At 41.8% G+C, this 20,248-nt stretch overlaps 1 protein-coding gene across 3 annotated transcripts in view; it reads left to right on the forward strand.

The window, feature by feature from the left end:
• Positions 1-771: 771 nt before the first annotated feature.
• The window catches only part of ING3 (inhibitor of growth family member 3), a 26,188-nt gene continuing 6,711 nt past the window's right edge, over positions 772-20,248 (forward strand). Inside the window, exons 1-8 of one of the 3 annotated variants that reach the window (XM_038408866.2) lie at positions 772-907; positions 1,043-1,114; positions 7,130-7,230; positions 14,623-14,688; positions 15,621-15,717; positions 18,269-18,340; positions 18,707-18,826; positions 20,082-20,239. In XM_038408866.2, coding sequence (XP_038264794.1) covers positions 880-907; positions 1,043-1,114; positions 7,130-7,230; positions 14,623-14,688; positions 15,621-15,717; positions 18,269-18,340; positions 18,707-18,826; positions 20,082-20,239 — 714 coding nt within the window. In that variant the 5' untranslated portion in view covers positions 772-879. Of the gene's footprint in view, positions 908-1,042; positions 1,115-6,737; positions 6,962-7,129; positions 7,231-14,622; positions 14,689-15,620; positions 15,718-18,268; positions 18,341-18,706; positions 18,827-20,081; positions 20,240-20,248 lie in introns of those variants that run through there. The other 2 variants (XM_038408913.2, XM_043495665.1) reach the window with 2 other exon arrangements.

Consider the following 20,248-nt stretch of genomic DNA (forward strand, 5'->3'; position numbering starts at 1 on the left):
ATTTTCAACTTTTTTTTTTGTTGACAAGGTCTAGAATTATGCTTTTTTTAAATTATAAAAAAATGACAGCTGAGAGTCTTACCAAATAACATGACTCCAGGAACTGGGGCTTTAAGAAAAAAACAGTAAATACCATAAAAGTTGGCCATGATATGGCTGCCTCTGGCTCGTGTAAGTTTTTAAGAGGGAAAGTCAACGTGTGACATGAGCCTGTGTTTGCCTTGTGGCCAATAATGCTATGCACCATGAATGCAATGGGAAGTGGCGAGGAGGCACAGCGCTGGCCTCCCACTGCCCGTTCAGGTTTGGGCCGTGGCTCTCCTACAGGACCGACAGACAAGGTGCCAAAAGCTTGCGACCGGTATTGCAACCGAGCGCACGAGGCTGGGGTGCCTGCTGAAGGATGGGGCGTGACAGCGAGCCTGGGCGGGGCCTGAGCGCAGGGGGACGCGGTGCTGGGGCCAGTGGCAGCCGGTGGAAAGCTCCCCAGGGCTTGAGGGCGCCGCGCCACGCGCCGCTGGCCCCACCAGCCCCCTTCAACGCCGCGGAACTTCTGCTTGGCCCCGCCCCTCAACCCAGGAGCGAGCCCGCCTCTGCTGGGACGGGGAAGCTGCTGCTGGCGGTGCATTGTGGGACATGTAGTCCCTGCCCACTCCTTCACACGGCAACTACGTTTCCCAGGATGGTGCGGGCGGGCGCCAGCCGCGGCGGACGTCAGAGGCGCAGGCAACCAATCGGCGCAGGGCCGGAGCGAGCCCCGTCCCCCGCCAATGTTGTTTTCGCCGAGTCGAGCTGCTGGTGTTGTTGGCGGCGGCGCCATATTGGAAGGGACGGTCCCCAGTTAGCGAGAAGCCCCTTCGCGCTGGCCTCGCCGCCGCCATGCTGTACCTGGAGGACTATCTGGAGAGTGAGTGTGCGCGGGGCGGGGGTCCCGGCCGGGTGGCCGAGCGGAGTGGGGGGGGGGGGGCGGCGCGGGAGCTCCCCCTCCCCCGGCGGTGATTGACTCCTCTCTCTCTCCCCCCTCCCCTCTGTGTCCCCGCAGTGATCGAGCAGCTACCCATGGATCTGCGCGACAGGTTCACTGAGATGCGCGAGATGGATCTGCAGGTGCAGAGTACGTGAGCCCCGCCCACCCCGCCGGCGGGGGGGCGGACGCGGACCGGCGCGCTCAGCCCCAGGCGCTGCGGGCCGCCGGCGGCAGCGCGGCTCGTACCCGCTCCCCTCGCCTGCCTCGCCTGCCGCTGCCGCGGGCTTGGCCTGGGCGACTCCCGCGGCGGGTCGGGAGCCCGCGCAGCGCAGGGTCTGTGCGGGGCTGGGGAGCAGCCGGGGCTCCTCACGCAGCGAGGGGCGGAGCGTGCTCGGCGGAAACGTGCCGAGCTGTTTCCCTTCCGTCGCCGGCTGCTTCGTGACCCTGAGCAGCCCGCGGCGCTGGGGAGCGCCGGGTGTGTTGAAATGACACCGGGTTGAATTCGGCTCTGCCGATGCCCTACGGCAATGACAGTGGGCAGGAGTTTCATTGCTGGGTCTTGTGCTGCTCCCTAGGGCAAGACAAGGTGGCACGTCCCAAACTGCATTTCTGGCCCTCAAGTCCCTGCGCCCCCCCCCCCCCCCCGCCCCGTAGGCGGCTGAGTGCCGCCTCTGAAACCTCTCCTCCTGGCCTGCTTGGTGAAGGAGCTCCCTGCAAGTCCCCTTCCACTTCTGCTGGTACCCTACCTGTGCTTTGTCAGGCATCCACTTTTATTTGAGTATCCTCTTGGGATTCCTTTTTGCTGTCCACTTATGGTTCAGTCATTATATTTACTTTTTTTAGGGCTGTCAAGTGATTGATTAATCGCACTGTTAATAATAGAATACCATGTATTATTTTTTTTCAAATATATTGACCTCAATTACAACACAGAATACGAAGTGTACAATGCTCATTTTATATTTATTTTTTATTACAAGTATTTGCACTGTAAAAAAAACAAAACAAAAGAAATAGTATTTTTCAATTTACCTAATGGAAGTACTGTAGTGCAATCTCTTTATTATGCAAATTGAACTTACAAATGTAGAATTTTGCACCAAAAAAACTGAATTCAAAAATAAAACAATGTAAAATTTTAGAGCCTGCAAGTCCACTCAGTCCTACTACTTGTTCAGCTAGTCGATCAAACAAGTTTGTGTACATTTGCAGGAGATAATGCTGCCGGCTTCTTATTTACAGTGTCACCTGCTGGTGAGAATAGGTGTTCTCATGGCACTGCTCTAGCCAGCATGGCAAGATATTTACATACCACATGCACTAAAGATTCTTATGTCCCTTCATGCTTCAACCACCATTCCAGGGCACATGCATCCATGTTGATGACGGTTCTGCTCAATAACTATCCAAAGCAGTGCAGACTGACACATGTTCATTTTCATTATCGAGTCAAATGCCACTAGCAGAAGGTTGATTTTCTTTTTTGGTGGTTTGGGTTCTGTAGTTTCCGCATCGGAGTGTTGCTCTTCTAAGACTTCTGAAAGCATGCTCCACACCTCATCCCTCTCAGATTTTTGGAAGGCACTTCAGATTCTTAAACCTTGGGTCAAGTGCTGTAGCTATCTTTAGAAATCTCACTTTGGTACCCTCTTTGCATTTTGTCAAATCTGCAGTGAAAGTTGTTCATTCTTAAAATGAACAATGTGCTAGGTCACGATCCGTGACCGCTATAATCTAAAATATATGGCAGAATGCAGGTAAAACAGAGCAGGGGACATACAATTCTCCCCCAAGGAGTTCAGTCAGAAATTTAATTAACTCATTTTTTTAACAAGCGTCATCAGAATGGAAGCCTGTCCTCTGGAATGATGGCCAAAGCATGAAGGGGCATGTGACTCTTTAGCACATTTGTCATGTAAATATCTTGCGATGCCAGCTACAACAGTGCCGTGAGAACGCCTGTTCTCAATTTCAGGTGACATTGTAAATAAGAAGAGGGCAGCATTATCTTCCATAAATGTAAGCAAACTTGTTTGTCTTAGCGATTGGCTGAACAAGAAGTAGGACTGAGTGGACTTGTAGGCTCTGAAGTTTTACATTGTTTTGTTTTTGAGTGCAGTTATAAAAGGGGGAAAAATCTTCATTTGTAAGTTGTGCTTTCATGGCAAAGAGATTTCACTACAGTACTTGTGTGAGGTGAATTGAAAAATACTATTTCTTTTGTTTTATCATTTTTACAGTGCAAATATTTGTAATAAAAATGATATACACATTGATTTTAATTACAACACAGAATACAATATATATGAAAATGTAGAAAAACATCCAAAATATTTAATAAATTTCAATTGGTATTCTGTTGCTTAACAGTGCAATTAAAACTGTGATTAATCGCAATTAATTTTTGTGAGTTAATCGCATGAGTTAACTGCAATTAATTGACAGCCCTACTTTTTTTGTTTTCAGGACCCATACCTTTTGGACTCCCTTGACCTCTTGTTGCCTGTCGGGCTTCTGTGACAGGATACCATGGAGAGATTTCTGCCCATGATTAGGTCTCTGCTTTGGTATAGTTCTTCGCAAAGCCTTTGTGAATTCAGACGCTAAGCTGTGAAGCATCGTACTTTAAATAATTTTACTTTGATTTTCCATATGTTGTCTGTTGATTCCTTAGATAGGGAGGAAGACAACTCTGTAGCATCAGAATACATCCTTGAGACAGTCTGTAATGGATGAGCAAGTAAAGTGGTTTGGGCATGCAGTGTATAGGTGTTAGATCTGTTTGCAGTAATCCAGTGAACTCATGTATGGGGAACACCACCTTGAAGCACAACCCTGAAGACTTCGATAAGTCTAGCAATAGGTCAAATCATAGGCTTTTGAAGTAAAGCCTGAGCCAGTCTTGATGTGTGAGCATTGGGACTTCATGTTGCCTGGTGAGTCTGGTTGGTCAATTTCACAGTCTCTGTTGAAGCATGCTGAACCAGCCCTCTAAAACCAGAGACTCTGACGTGCGTCTCAGCCTTAGTGTTCTCTAGGCTTCATGGCTTGATGTCATTGGTACTGAATTATGGCTTGTTAAGTAAGGCGTTGTTTCTCCTTAAAATGTCAATAGGTGGCACCAAGAGAAAACCAGCAGCCCTTTGACTTGGGCAGCTTCAAATTGAGACCACAAATATCTCTTTTCCATTCATGATCATGTGCTGCTTAGGAAGCTGGTGAATCTCTTCACACAGTTAGAGCATTTTTTATACCAAGATCAGCCCCAGTGTCCTGGGAGTCAACAGAAAAATCTTTGACTCAGACCTTGGTTACCCCAGTGATTCTTGTGCAGTCGGGGTCAAAACCTCCCAAAGCATTGTGGAAATTCCAGGCACTCTTTTTATCTTTTCCAGTCCAGCTGCTTGTGATCATGGCTGCAAGTTGGACACCACAGATAAACCAGAGGACTGTTGGGATGCGGCAAGATAATGATTCAATGTGAGGGTCCCACATTCCCAAAACTTTTAAAACAGTTGTGTAAGTCAACTGACTTGAATTGGTGCTGGCTTAGAAATTTACAAGAGCCACAACTGAGAGATATCTGGGCCAGGAACCCCCTTCTGTTAGAGTTAAAATTACTCTTGCACCATATCTTTGACCTGGGGGATTGGAGACTTCTCATTACTAGGTAGTTATGGAAAAGTATAACATGGCTGGCTGTCTTGCCCATCACAGTCATGGCCAGAGCAAAGAACAACAGAATGGTGAACAGTCTCCTGAGACTCAGCATGGGAATTTGTTCAAGTGAAGTGTTTAAAGTCTTTAACTTCAATGCTTCAAGTCATGGATTACCAGGCCTATATAGCCAAAGGCCAACATCTGGAAAATGCCTCTGCCCTGGTAAAATCCTTTGCCCAGGAGAAGAGCCACAACCTTTAAAAAGTTGGCCCATAAGGGCTGCTATCGGAGGATCAAGAAAAAGTTGGAGGATGTATCCTGTAGCAGATCTTGAGGAATTAAGAAGACAAAGAATGAAAAGGCCACCCTTCATTCTCTTGGCCCCCCCCTCCCACAAAGGAAGGGAGGGAAAACCTCTGATTCAAAAGCAGCCTTCTATAACCATGACAGAGTTCAAGGCTTGGCTTCACAGTGAACATCAACTGAGGCCAAAAGATACTAAACCAGCAAAAAATTTGGCTTTTTAATGGTTCTGGAGTATTTAGATAACTGGCCACTTTATTCTTTTGAATACATCTATTGTCTTGGTGGGAAAGGGAGAATAAGCTCTTTTGGCATATTGATCATGAGCCATTGTTGCATGGGCTGTAAGACTAGGTTTTCAAAAGTCCTCAATATATAGTGGTGTATTGTCTCGCTGGCTTCTTGAAAGCCATTTCCTCAAAGGATTTAAAAAAGCAAGTGGAAATTATGTGGTGTACACATAGGCATGCATAGAACCCTTGATTTGCCCTGCTCAGAAACTACTTGACTACATTTTTCTTCTTTCTGAGTTCAATAAAAGGCTTATTCAGTCTGAGTCTATGTGGTAGCTTTTTCAGCCTGTGATAAACTGCTGTCTCTGCAGCCACTTGTCAGGTTCTTGCAGGGCTTGACGCTCTTCGGGACCTCCTTTAAAGTAGGTCTGAAAAAAACTGATGAAATTTCCTCTTGAACCATTCAGTATATGTGAGTCTAGGTTAATTACATGAAAGTTGACTTTCCTTCATATAATCAGTCCATAAAGTGAGCAAGCTTCAGGCTTTAGTGACTGGAATACCTTACCCCAAATTTTAGAAGTTGTGCTATAGACTCATGTGAGACTCCTTTCTGAGGTTTTGTCAAAGCTCTATACTAATGAGCCTTTCATCTTTCCAGCACTATTTCCGGGGTTCATTCCCATCTTGGTGAGGCTCTTTTCTATATGTTAGATGCCAAAAGATCTCTCAGGAGTTTTCATGGATTGACTAAATCCCTTAGAAAGCCAGGTCCACTTCATATTTTATTTGACTCCAATTTCTGCACAATACCAGCAATTGGAGCTGTGAGATCATATTTTGCAATGGTGTCAAGTGGCTGGCCTGAAACTGGAAGTGTGTGTTCAAGGTTCATGTTATTGAGGCAGGGTGACCTCAGCTGTTGCACCTGAAAATGTTTCTATCTCAGTTCATGTGCAAAGTAGTCATTGTCCTTGTTCCATACATTTTACCAAATTCTGTAACTTGGATTTGGCCTTTCGGTCTCTTGGTCTTGCAGAATCTAATTCCAAAATAAGGAAACCTTAACTTTTCTTGCCCTCTTAATTTGTTTTTTGTTGTTGTTTTTTTTGTGGGGGATGTTCCCTATTTCAGCTGATCAAATGCTTTTGAAAGCTTTTTTGTTTGTTTAAACACTACCTCAGGCTGAAGTATTAAGCTTGCTGGTTTTGGGAGATTTCCATTCCTTGTTTTAAGAAATGAACCAAACAAGGTATTTTCCTTGTTCATGCTGACGGCTGTGGAATTAGTGGCTTTAGTTTTTCCTTTTTTGTCATCTCTTAAGCTGTAGATGTCACATAAGTCCGAATCCTTCCTCGGGTGGTATCTGGCAAGAATGGGGAATTACTTTGCAATTCTACTTCATTGAGGATACCATTCTGGCAGGACTTTCACATAGTTTCCCACTTCCTCACATAGTTGGAGGGGAACTTGATATGAAGGTGATGGGTTTTTCTCTTCTCTGTTTGTTGCTCTACCTTTTTGAGGCACTCATTTTTAAATTATTTGGTTTTCTATCTGACTTTATTTCTTAGGAGGATACTTTGTTTCCTGCTCAAATTGTAATTGGCTGGAAAGTTCCAAGGTCAGCAGTTTAAAGCTGGGTGAGAAGTTTGGGGCTTGCTTCAGCTTGCTGCCACTGGTCTTAGGGACCAAAAAAACCTTTAGAACTTGGAGCCCTGCTTGTCTCATGCTGGAGAGCACAATATCCTGGAGTGAGAATCCTACCCAAATGACTTCCACGAAGCAGAATTGCAAGGTAAATAATTCTCTCCCTCGCTCAGCTGCTTGTTTTTTCTCTAGTAGTTTTGATAAAACATGCCGCCAATTCTTCTTGGTTTAAGGAAAAACCCACCACCCTGTTCAAAATACACGGCATTTGTATATGTGAGATGGTAACACTCTTTTAATCTTCTGTGTGCTGCAGATGCAATGGATCAACTAGAACAAAGAGTAAATGAATTTTTTATGAATGCAAAGAAAAACAAACCTGAATGGAGAGAAGAACAAATGACATCAATCAAAAAGGTAAGGACATTACAGGAGTGGGTCATGTTTTAAAAAAATATATAACTCAGAGATTGGTAGTTTAATATTAATTTCCCTTAATTTTGACTGTAAAGTGTTGAGAACTGTGGCCTGAATTAGGCTTTGAGTGCGCCAAATTGCACTTACTAGGAAAAAGAAAAGGAGTACTTGTGGCACCTTAGAGACTAACAAATTTATTAGAGCATAAGCCTTCGTGAGCTACAGCTCACTTCATCGGATGCATTTGGTGGAAAAAACAGAGGAGAGATTTATATACACACACACAGAGAACATGAAACAATGGGTTTATCATACACACTGTAAGGAGAGTGATCACTTAAGATAAGCCATCACCAGCAAGGGGGGGGGTGAGGGGAGGAGGAGGAAAACCTTTCATGGTGACAAGCAAGGTCGGCTAATTCCAGCAGTTAACAAGAATATCAGAGGAGCAGTACTCCTTTTCTTTTGCGACCACCCCCCACTGCTCCTCTGGAGCCTGGAATTGCTTGTCACCATGAAAGGTTTTCCTCCTTTCCCCCCCGCCCTGCTGCTGGTGATGGCTTATCTTAAGTGATCACTCTCCTTACGGTGTGTATGATAAACCCATTGTTTCATGTTCTCTGTGTGTGTGTGTGTATATAAATCTCTCCTCTGTTTTTTCCACCAAATGCATCCGATGAAGTGAGCTGTAGCTCACGAAAGCTTATGCTCTAATACATTTGTTAGTCTCTAAGGTGCCACAAGTACTCCTTTTCGTTTTGCGAATACAGACTAACACGGCTGCTTCTCTGAAACCTAAGAAAAGGAAAGTTGGCACTAATTGAGAAGCTTTCCTCCATTTTTTTTTTTTTTTTTGTCAGTACAGTGTAGTGTTCGTTTGAAATGCTAGAAATATGAAGTGACATCAGCCAGTCAGGTCAGTGATAGGGTGATCAGTAATAACAAGAGCCACATCATCTTACCCCCCACTCCCGTACGTGTAAGGGATGAAACAGAATAAATGCCCTGACTTTCTTTGGAGGGAATTGTTCTGAGCCTTAGTAGAAGCATCTTCCCTTAGATCCTTCAGAAACCCTTATGTAAGGTGGTTTCATCACCTTTACTCAACCCCTAAATGACATCAGTTGTCAGTGTCGGTATTACATCCAATGGGTTGTATTCTTTGCCAACCTCTAGATGGAGCTGAATTGCTATAGGGTGATGCTTGACCCAGAAAGTAGTCTGAAGGGACATTTGGTGAGGACCAGACTCAGGATCCATGGGGGGGATTTTTTCTGGACCTTAGGTCATCTGGTGCTGTGGTGGGCTATGCTTTCATGGGAGCGAAATCACGTTGAGTCCCAACTGATTACAGATAAATTGAGTTTCAGCTTGTGGAGCTGGAACACTGAGGCCATGTCTATACTGCAGACCTGCGATGCTGCAGCTGTGCCACTGCAGTGTAGGTACTTCTTATATCCACAGAAGGGGTTTTTCCATCCACATAGATAATCCACCTGAGTTCTTCTGTCGACCTAACTGCACCACAGTGATGATTAAGTTGACCTAATTAGGTTGCACAAGGACTCCCCAGTATGAAACTCAATTTATCAGTAATCAGGCAGGGATCAAGATTATGAAAGCATAATCCACTCACAGCCCTGGATGACCTGAGGTCCATAAGATTTTTCTCCCTTGGATCTTGTGTCTGTTCCTCACCAGATGACATTTTTTCACAGCTCAGAGTGATGTAGTTAGGTCAGTGTAATTTTTAAATGCGGACCAGGCCTTAGTGGTGGTTTGGTTCTAAGCTTTTTGCACTGGTGGAATGAGAATGTCAGCTTGAGTGGTTTAGATAGGTATTGTACCGAAAAACCCAAATGTAAGTATGTAACGAGACTACATTCATCTGATACGAGGAAGCTAAAGGTCTTTTGAATTCTGTTTGTTCCTTAACTAACATGAATGGAATCCTTTATAATGGGGTGAAAACTTGATGCCATTGAAGTTAGTGGAAGTTTTCCCATTAACTTCAGTGGGGCCAAGACTTCACCCAGTATGTTAGCTAAGCAGGATAGTTTTCAGTCTCCCTTGGACCTTTCTGCAGAGGAGAGAAGCTAAATATTTGTGCTAGAAAGTTGCACTAGTTTAACAAAAATAGATTTTAAATCTATCTAGTTTACACAGGGATTTGTACCAGGTTAAGACACGTCAGTTTAAACGTACAGCTAACTTGATAAGCAAGGCTTAAACAAATTTTAAGTGTCTGTTTTATAGGGGTTTATACCAGTTTGACTAGATCAGTTTTAGATGTATTTAGTTAAATCAGTGCAGTTGTCTACTATAGACAGGGTCTCATGGCAAGTCTACATTACAAAATTAAGTTGATCTAAGTTACGTCGACATACAGCTGAGGCAGTAATTAAATTGCTTTTGCATGTCCACGCTATGTTCCTTGTGTCAGCGTGCACATCCTCACTAATAGCGTTCGCATCGATGCAGAGAGCAGTGCAACATGGGTAGCTATCCCACTGTGCAAGTTGCCAACATCTAGCGCAGGATGCTTTGGGAAAGGTTTGTAGTGCCTCCTTGGGGTAAACAAATCATGCAGGGGTGACTGGGAACATGGTTTCAAGTTCCATGATGCAGGTCTCTCCATTCCATAATTTTATTTGCATCCCATAACATTTCGTGCCGCTTTCAAAAGCCCCTCAAACCCGTCTGTCTGTCATCTCTTTGAGAAGCATGGATTTGCACAGCTCTGCACTATTGTGGTGAGCATTGTGATCACAAGCCTGATCCTGCAGTATTTGCAGATCTGCCAGTGGAGCTGTGGGAAACATGACGATTACTTGGAGGCTAGCTTATTGTGGGACATAGAAAGACACAATTCAAGGTTGTTGTTGGCATTCACGGAGGAACTGCAGACAGTGGAGTACCGGTTTCGGGCCCAAGAAACAAGTTCTAACTGGTGGGATTGCATCGTTATGTAAGCATGGGACAATGAGCAGTGGCTGAAGAACTTTTGGCTGTGCAAGGCCACATTCCTGGAAGTGTGTGCGAAGCTTGCCCCAGCCTCTGGCACAGGAGTGCCAGAATGAGAGCTGCCACTGATAATGGAGAAGGGAGGGGTGATAGCTGTGTGAAAGTGGGCAACGCCCAATTGCTACCCGTCAGCCAGGAATCAGTTCGGAGTTGGGAAATCCACATGGGGTTGCTGTGATGCAAATTTGTGTTAATCGCATCCTGCTACAAAGGATTCTGACTCTGGGCAATTTGCAGGACATAGTGGATAGTTTTGCAGCAGTGAAGTTCCTGAACTGTGGTTAGGCGATAGATGGTATGCATATCCCTATTTTGGTACTGGACCACCTTGCCACAGAGTACATCAGCAGAAAGGACTATTTTTCTATCGTACTGCAAGCATTAGTGGATCACCAGGGATGTTTTACCAACATCAACACAGGCTGGTCAGAGAAGGTACATGAAGCACGCATGTTTAAGAACACAGGCCTGCTCAGAAAGCTGCAAACAGGTTCTTTCTTTCCAGACCAGAGGATTACCACTGGGGATGTTTAAATGCCAATGGTGATCCTGGGAGACCCAGCCTAACCCTTGCTCCCATGGCTCATGAAGCTGTACGCTGGCCACCTCGACAGCAGCCGAGAGTGCTTCAACTAGAGGCTCAACAGATGTAGAATCATTGTTGAATGTGTCTTCGGCCTTTTGGCTGGTACTGTCTACTCAAGAGATTAGACCTCAGTGGAAAAAAAAAATCTCGATTATAGCTGCCTACTGTGAAGCAAAGGGAGAAAAGTTTCTGCTGGCGTGAAGGGCGGAGGTGGAGTGGCTGTCTGTTAATTTTGAGCAGCCAAATACCAGGGCTATAAGAAGAGCTCAACAGGGAGCTGCTTTATGGCTCAGGGGGGCTTTGAAAGACCATTTTAATAGTGAGTCATAGTAATGTGTGTTGCTGTAGGTTTCTCTGCCTGGCATTGTTTTGGGGTTTTTTGTTTTGGTTTGAGTTTTTTTTTTGCACCCTGGTATGAACGGTCAGGTTCCCTCCCCACTCTGAACTCTAGGGTATAGACGTGGGGACCCGCATGAAAAACCCCCTAAGCTTATTTCTACCAGCTTAGGTTAAAAACTCCCCAGGCACAAATTCTCCCTTGTACCTTGGGTTTAAGTAATGCTGTTGCCGCCACCACAAAGTGATTTAACAAAGAACCAGGGAAAAGGACCACTTGGAGTTCCTCTTCCCCCAGTACTCCCCCCAAGCCCTTACACCCCCTTTTCTGGAGAGGCTTGAGATTAATATCCTAGTCAATTGGTTACAAAATGATCAAAGACCCAGACTCCTGGGTCTTGGAACAATGGAAAAATCAGTCAGGTTCTTAAAAGAAGGATTTTTATTTAAAAAAAAAAAAAAGGTAAAAGATAATCTCTGTAAAATCAGGATGGAAAATACTTTACAGGGTATTCAGATACAAAACACAGAGTATTTCCCTCTGGGCAAAACCTTAAAGTTACAGAAAACAGGAATCAACCTCCCTCTTAGCACAGGGAAAATTTACAAGAAAAACAAAAGATAAACTAATCCGCCTTGCCTGGCTTACCTATACTGGTTGCAATATTGGAGACTTGGATTGGGATGGGTTGGAGAAGATAGATTTCTGTCTGGCCCCCCTCAGTCCCAAGAGAGAACCCCCACACAAAACAAAGAGTACAAACAAAATCTTCCTCCCTCCCAAGTTTTGAAAATATCTTCTTTCCCCATTGGTCCTGTTGGTCACATGCCAACCAGGCTATTTGAGCTTTCTTAACCCCTTACAAGAAAGGAGGAATTCTTGGCTACCCTTAGCTGTATGTTTATGACAATCTTGTAATGAGTCTATAATAATATAACATTGCAAATGCACCTATTGCTGTTATCTGTGAATGATATCAGTCCCAACCACCCTAAATTTTGAATTAATAAAGATGAATTAAGTTTCCAAACCCATGCAAACGGGCACATTTCTAACTGAATGAAACTTTATAAATAGAGGTAAAAGAGCCTTTGAGGGGGAAAAACAGTCATTTTTATTTCACAAACACATTCACCAGCTGTGTGTGTGTCAGGTCAGTGTCTGTGCAGCTGTGATAGTCTGTGATCTCCCCCGGGGTGGAGTGGTATGGGTACTCTTGTGTTCCCAGATGCCACGTAGAATGTGGGGTGGGGGATAGGGAGGTTCTGGAATGCAGTTATCAATGGGCTGCAGAGGGAGGCAAGCATGGGTCTGTTGAACATGAAGGTCAACAAGAGCCTCCAGAATGTCTGTTTGCTGCTAGAAAAGCGCTAGCATCTCATACTGCATGTCTCTCTCCTTTTCCTGTGCTTTTCTCCTCTCTGCTCTGTCCCTGTCGATGCTGTCCTCGAGGGTAGTCCTCCAAGCCCTGTGCTAGGTATCTGAAGCACCAGAGGCTTACGGATTCTCTTTGGAACATGTCATCCCACGTCTTCTTTCTCCTTCTTATCTGGCTGAGCCACTCTGCTGGTGTGGATGGAGAGAACCACAAGACCACAAGGCGGTAGTTACTTGGCCTGATGTTGCACTTCTGAGGGTAATGGAGGCTGAAAGGGAAACAACTCCTACATGCATCCAGCTGCACACCGGGTCCATGTGCCGCTAGCCTGTGTGCTGCAATACTGCCTGCTGAAGTAATTGCTGAGTGGTGTAAAAAAGTGTCCTACCGCAGTGAAAGAAATAAGGCAGCATTCCCCAGAAATCTTCATCAGAGGATTACAGACTACCTCCAGGGAAGTTTCCTCAAGACCTCTGTGGAGGATTCACGGGGTATCCCAGTGCACATAAACTGTTCTGCAGGGCCCCTTCTGCTTAACTGTACAGGGGAATGAGAAGCAGTGACTCTACCTCTGTTGGTTATTTCACTACCTCTTCTAGCATGAGTAAATGAACAGATGTGTCCCTTCAATATTAAACCAAACTGCATACTTACGAAAAGGTCCTTCCCCTGCATCAGGCTCGCCCATGCTGGACTGCTCTGGAGTGAAAAACAGGTCTTGGCTCTCTGCACCACTGGATTCCCCCATCGACTGTCGCCCTCTTCCTTGTCTAACGCCTTCTCCTCACTGTTCACTCTGGAGGCCTGTGACTCCCGCTACCCTGAAGTATCCACAGGACCTTTGGGGCAAGCAGCTCTTTGTAAAAGTGGCATGTCTGTGACTCCACACCAGAGAGACTTAGCCACCTTTGCTTTCTGGTACACCTGCCGCAGCTCCTTGGCTTTCATGCGGCACTGCTACAGGCCCCTCTTGAATCCATTCTCCTCCGTGCCCCGAGCGATCTGATCATAGATGTATGGCATTTCTATGGCTGGATCAGAGCTGTGCCAGCACAGCCTCTTCTCCTCACAGATTCTGGAGATCCACCATCTCCTGTGTACTCCAGACAGGAGTGTGTTTGCAGCATGTTCAGCTGGGCAATTGCTAGATGAGCTCTCCACATGGAGTAAACAGGAAATGGAATTTAAAAAATTTGTAGGGGTTTAAAGGGGAGGGTCATGTACCTCTGTACTGGCTTCTGGGCAGCAAAATTCTAAACGGTGACCGTATTAGTCATGGGTGGGGCATTGTGGGACACTTCCTGGAGGCCGCTAAAGTCGATGTAAGTAACAGTGTCAGCACTGACACTGCGTTGGTCTAACTACATCGACCTAAGAGCTATGCCTTTCCGGGAGATAGAGTTACTCAGTTGGTGTAGTGGGTGAGTTACATCGTCGGGAGCAACATTTTAGTGTAGCTTACAGAGTTAGGTCAACATAAGTGCCTTGCGTCATCCTAACTAGTGTAGAACGGGCTTCAGTGCTGAACTTAACTCCCTTCAAAGCTATATTTAATTTGCTTTTTGAATGACAAGGGAGTGGAGCATATTATTTTAGAGGGCCAATCAGCAATCTACAATGAGTGAAAGTATTCACTTTTTATTAAAGCTCCTTTTGAAGTGGCACACAATTTAACATGCTGGATATTAGCTCATTCTATCAGTTTATGTATGTGTTAATATAGAGTGGAACAAGTTGGCCCAGGTTTGCTTTCTTACAATAAACTAATTTGTGTAATGAGATCATAAATATAGCAGGGAGAATATGTCAGCACTTTTCATACTCTGGTTCTGTTCTGTTGTTTTTGCTCTAGAAAAGATAAATGACAAGTAATATTACTTAAAAATGTAGGTGAATTAATCATTGAGAGATTTGTCTTTATAGAATATTTTTTAAAGGCTAAGCAGTAAATTATATCGGATTTGTAATTCACTATGAAATACATAAATCAAAATGAGGAATTCAGTAATTATTCATAAAAGAACCACTCAAGTTATTTTGATCATTTTACCAAAAATCTCTTAACAGGATTACTATAAAGCTTTGGAAGATGCAGATGAGAAGGTACAATTGGCAAATCAGATTTATGACTTGGTAAGTAAACAAAAGGATTAAAATGAATAACACAATTGTCTTGAAGAATTCTAAACTTTGTTATATGGGGAACTATTTATTATCTTACCTGCACATTACAGAAGTATTAACAAAAAAGTTGTTACTATAGTAATGTCTGAAAGGTAAACTAAACTTGTTTTAAAAAGTGAAAGTCACAGTTAGAGCTTAAACATCCATGTTTTCACTTCATTTAAAATGTTTTGTTTTGTTTTATGCAAAAAGTATAGTGGTGTCGGTGAATGATGGACTATGTTGCGTGCGCGCTCTTTTTTCTTTTTTTTAAATGCATCAATGAATTTTCATTGCATGTGTGCACAAGTCAAACCTTTAATTATTGCTGTAATGTTGAACTTGTACTCTTTAAATATAAAATAATTTAAAATCCTAACTGTATTAACAGAATAATATGGGGAAGATGAGGATACATCAGATAAGTGGCTTTTTAATGTGTTGTGTGGGCTGGCAGAGTCTTAAATAACCTTATTATATATTCCATGGGGGTACAAAATAAGGAAACTGAAAACCTGTACAATATGTTACAAAGGCACTTAATGATTTCTTGTCTGCCTTTCTCTTTGCTGTTTGTTAATGGGTTTATGATCTTAAACTATCTTGGTGAGTTGATAATTGCTAAAATAGCTTTGATCTGCTAATATAGTGACATACATTGTTAGTTCTGTTGTTTGATTACAGATTAAGACAGTTTTTAAGTTCGGTGTTTTTTCCGAAGGCATTGTATTATGCAGTTTCTTCTTGTAAGTCCCTACATCACTGAAGTCTATCAAACTTCATTCTTCTAATGCATCTCATTAAATATTCAAAACTCTTAAATTCTCTGAAGGGTTGTAGAGTTTTATCACTGTTAAACAATTTCTAGTTTTGGATGTCATCATTGATCTGCTTTAAAACAGGTAGACCGGCACTTGAGAAAGTTGGACCAAGAACTAGCTAAATTTAAAATGGAACTTGAGGCAGATAATGCTGGGATTACAGAAATACTAGAAAGACGTAAGTATACTCCATTATCTTTTGAAGAAAGTAACATTTTGTTTGTCAAAAGAAGATTTTGCTAAAAGTTAGCAGTTTGTTTCAGCTTGTTTCCAATATCTGTTTTAAGTTTAAACTTAAATGCTTTGTTATGGCGTGGAGCTCTTTTTAAATATATCTAATTTTTTAAAACATCTTTATATGCTTAGGCATTGCTCCCTATATTACTATTTTAGTTATCTGAGAACTAGAAGGTGCTTAGTTTCTTATATAACTAGGTCCAAATCAAGTTAAGCTAAGGCATTATTTATTAATATATCAGGTAATATGAATCATACATAAATAAGAATTATAATAACGTAATCTTGCACAACTGAAAATTTATATTTGCTGTATAAATCATATGTGTTCTTAATTTAAGTTTAAAAAACTGATCATTTTAGAAAATCCTACTGTCCAGAAGCTCAGGCCAATCAAAACCTGCTCTGGACAAGTGAAGTGTAACTTACTTACTGCCTATCAAACAAGCTGCTCACCTGTACTTAAAATCCTGGATGCATTGACTGACTAGTGCATGTGACCCAAAGATTAAAAGGAAAACTAGCATTATGTCCAGTTTTTGTAGAGGGTGCTGAATGGCAATAGGAGTGCTTAAAAGAAATGCCTGGTTGGCTAAATTTCTTCTCCGGGTTTCCTCGAAGTTGTTATGCCTCAAAAAGCATTTTACAGAGTGCACTTAGGTAACTATTGTACAAAAAAAAAAAAACGATAATAATTTTCTTTGATCATCAACCTAAGTTCCAGTCTCTTTGGACAAGTAACTTTACTTTTTTTCCTTGGCTGGCCTTAATCCTTTATGTTGATACATTATGCTTTTTGCTAAATTTGTCGGTAATCAAATGCTTAACAAACAGTAAACGTTTTCTACGGGTTTTTTTTGGAAACTTTTTTTTGGAAACAGTTAGTTACAGTAAAAGATAATTGTTTTGTTTAGCTTGCAGTAGGACAATGTGTATAACATCTTAAGTGACTAAATACAACTCAAGTAAATCTTAAAGGAAAACTACTGTTTTAATTGTGGAACAATGATTAAACATCTGCTTCCTTCAATCCTAGAACTAGTAAGATAGTAACTTAAGTCAGACAAGAGAGGGATTAGAAAGATGAGCTTTCTGTTACTCATGACAAAACTGAATATTAAATATTTAGAAATGAAAATGTGCTTCGGCAGGTTGAATAGCTCAACTTTTTTACCAAAAAGTTTTTCAGATTTTCCATTTTCAAAAAGGAAATGTCAAAGGTTCTAGTATTTTAGTGACCAAAGAATAAATATGTATAATTGAGTTCACAAGAGGGCAAGCACTGAGCTAGTCCATAACATGAGTAATGCTAGAACACCAAGAATATCCTCAAAATGTAACCTTGATGTTTAGTTCTGTCCTTTTGAAATTAATTCTTGTCTCAGTCATCTGAGCACTTCTGTGTTCATTCCCAAATATCTACATTTAAAAAAAAAAAAAAGTGGTGGAAGTGGTAGGTCAATTATTGAACTATAGTTCTTTTCTTGGATTATTTAGACACTTTTCACAATCTAATCTGTTGTCCTGTAATTAGATAAACTAAATAAGATAAAGTTAAAGTAGTAATTAACATTGATAGGATGAATAGGTTTCAGCTCATCCAAAATGACGTTGAATAAATTTGAACACAAATGTTTTTTATTTTGTATATTATCTTAACGATTGCTTTGTCATTAAAGCCTCCCCTAGCACTTGATCGTGTGGGCTCCTTGAAGTCTAGTGCTACAAGAAACTTTGACTCTTAAATATAGGTTCTGCATCCTTGAGTTATTCCCTGAACTTGGAAATTCTTCCTTTTTGATCTGTCTTTCTTTTCCAGCCAAAAGTAGATAATAACTGAATGTTTGCCTTAAAAATGCAGTTGTGTCCTAGTGCTTATGCAGTTCCATAGAGATTTTGACTTTTGAGTGGTTTTTAATGGATTGAGACCTCTTGGACACATGGTGAAAAATATTGTTTCTAAGGTCCTATCTTTTTGTAAAAAATCTACCACAAATAAAAAATCCATGCTCTAGCATAAAACTATCTCGGAGCAAACCAGCAAGTAAAGCATAGTAAAATGGCTTATCTGAGTCTTCTGACTTCTGAGGCCTGATCTGAAACTCAGTGTAGTTAGTGGAAAGGTTCCCTTTGCTTTCAATGGGCTTGGATCAATCCCTTGGTGTCTCAGATTCACTTGACACTGAGGGTTGTCTATTCAGCATTTTGGAGCGAGTGGAAAAGCCTCCCAGTTTGGATCAACAGACTTGTGCTGGTGGGGCTTGCTCTGGTGCTCTAAAAATAGCTGCATAGACAGTGCTTTGAAGTCCAACTCCTTCTCTAGGATTCATGGCTAAAATGAGTACAACTGTTTTTGTGGAATTATTCTTTGTACTGTACAGCTCTTAAAGATGGATTTTATATCTAAAAGTGAAGATGACTTGAAAGGTTAAAGTTAACTACACTGCATCATTTTGAGGTTGGCATTTAAATTATGCTGCTTTTGTAATTAGGTTCTCTGGAACTGGATACACCATCACAACCAGTGAATAACCATCATGCCCATTCGCACACTCCAGTAGAGAGTAAGTTTCTGGAATTGAACATTTCATCTTCAGTTTTACTACATGTATTGGTGAAATATTTCAAATGTATAACGTTTTGTTCAGAATTAGGTATTTTCTGAGTTCTCCTCATAACCCTTGTTTGCCTACATTTCAAAAACCCCACCAGCATTTGGCACAACTTAGTGGTGTTAGTATTTGTTCAAGGGAGGCCCAAGAATGAAATGTCAGGGTTTTTCTGTTGGGCCTGAAGTCAGTTAATAGAGCTGTATGGTTATAGTACCTGTTTGTTCTTTCCAGATTATGGTAAAGGCTATTGAGTTCTTTGCTTTTTTGAGTACTACATTCATTTTAAAATCTAGTAAACATTACGTTTTTTTCATACAGAAAGAAAGCATAATCCATCTTCTCACCATAGTACAACAGATCATGTTCCTGAAAAGAAGTTTAAATCTGAAGCTCTTTTGTCTACCCTCACTTCAGATGCCTCTAAAGAAAATACACCAGGTAATCTAAATGCCAAATTTTATTTTGTTGTACCTCTTGGAGGAGGGACAGTAAAAATTTCAAATTATAATTGTGTATTCACAAAAATTAAATTTTTCTTACTTTGAGGAAAAAATTGTTTTACTGTTTTTACTTTCAAAGTGGTGGGGAGGAGGTTGGACCACAGCTGTTAGGAAGCAGGTCAGACCTGCTATTTAGCAGCAGTGAAGAAAGAATCCTTTTGTTGAATTGTCAGATATTTTAATGTAGAGGAAAGGAAGCTACATGTATACTGTAACTTCAAAAAACTACAAAACTTCAAAACTTTTCTGAATTTCTGTTCATTTTCAAGATGCATGCATTCACAGTGCCTTTTTCCTTGGGGTGAAGAAGTCAGCACAGTAATTATATTAAGCTCTAACTGAATTGTTTTGAGTCGTATGCAAAACATCAGATCAATTTCATTGCTGCTTCTCCTTTTATCTCCTTTAATTTGAGCTCTGTTGTCTTGTAAACTGATCCTGATTTTGTGAATAACACTTATCAAGCCTGCTGTTGGGCTGTAGGAAAACTGAGTGGTCTTGGTGACATTATTTCAAGGGAAAGAGGCATATTTGTAAATAAGGACTACTTTTACTTACAAGTAAGTGAGGTTTGTGGTGTCTCTGACTCTTTGGTAATTTGAGTATTTAGTGCTTTGCTATTTTTAATAGTCCACTATTCATGGCCTGCTACTTTACCTAAAGTGTATGCTAGCTAAATATTAGGAAACTGCACTTTCTTTACAAAGCAATTAATTCACAACTGCAATCAGGTATTGTGTTAAAGTACTAGTCCTTATATTCTTGGATATATGATTTATTTTGCTGTTAAGAGTGGTATGGTTGTTACAGTAGTATTAAATTGCACTTTTTTGAGGATGTGAATTGTAGCCATCAAAATTACAACCAAAAGACTGCACTGGACTCAGATTAAAAAGCAGCTACTGCTTCTTAACTGGAGAGATTAGTGAGGATTGACATGAGGCACAATCCCTTCCACAGACCACATTGTCTTGATATGCAATGAGGGGGCAAACAAAGATGGTAAATCAAACTGGCTGTTATGCGAGGCAGTAATAAGCAATGTGTCTTGACCAGCCCTTCCTTATAGCATTGTTATAAGTTAAGAGAAGTTTCTAATCTTTGATTGTTGTTTGTAACTTTTTCTGCTTACTAAATGTAAAGCTATTTTTAGTTTCACTTTAAATTTCATAAATGTGTTTTTGTTCATCTAGGGTGTCGAAACAGTAATTCATCATCCTCTTCCAACAATGCATACAATGCAAACTCTTCTCAGCCACTGGCATCATATAACCTGGGCTCATTATCTTCAGGATCTGGAGCTGGTGCTATTACCATGGCAGCTGCTCAAGCAGTGCAAGCCACAGCACAGGTAACCCCT

This window comes from Dermochelys coriacea, chromosome 1 (genome assembly GCF_009764565.3).
Source record: "Dermochelys coriacea isolate rDerCor1 chromosome 1, rDerCor1.pri.v4, whole genome shotgun sequence".
Taxonomy (NCBI): Eukaryota; Metazoa; Chordata; order Testudines; family Dermochelyidae; genus Dermochelys; species Dermochelys coriacea.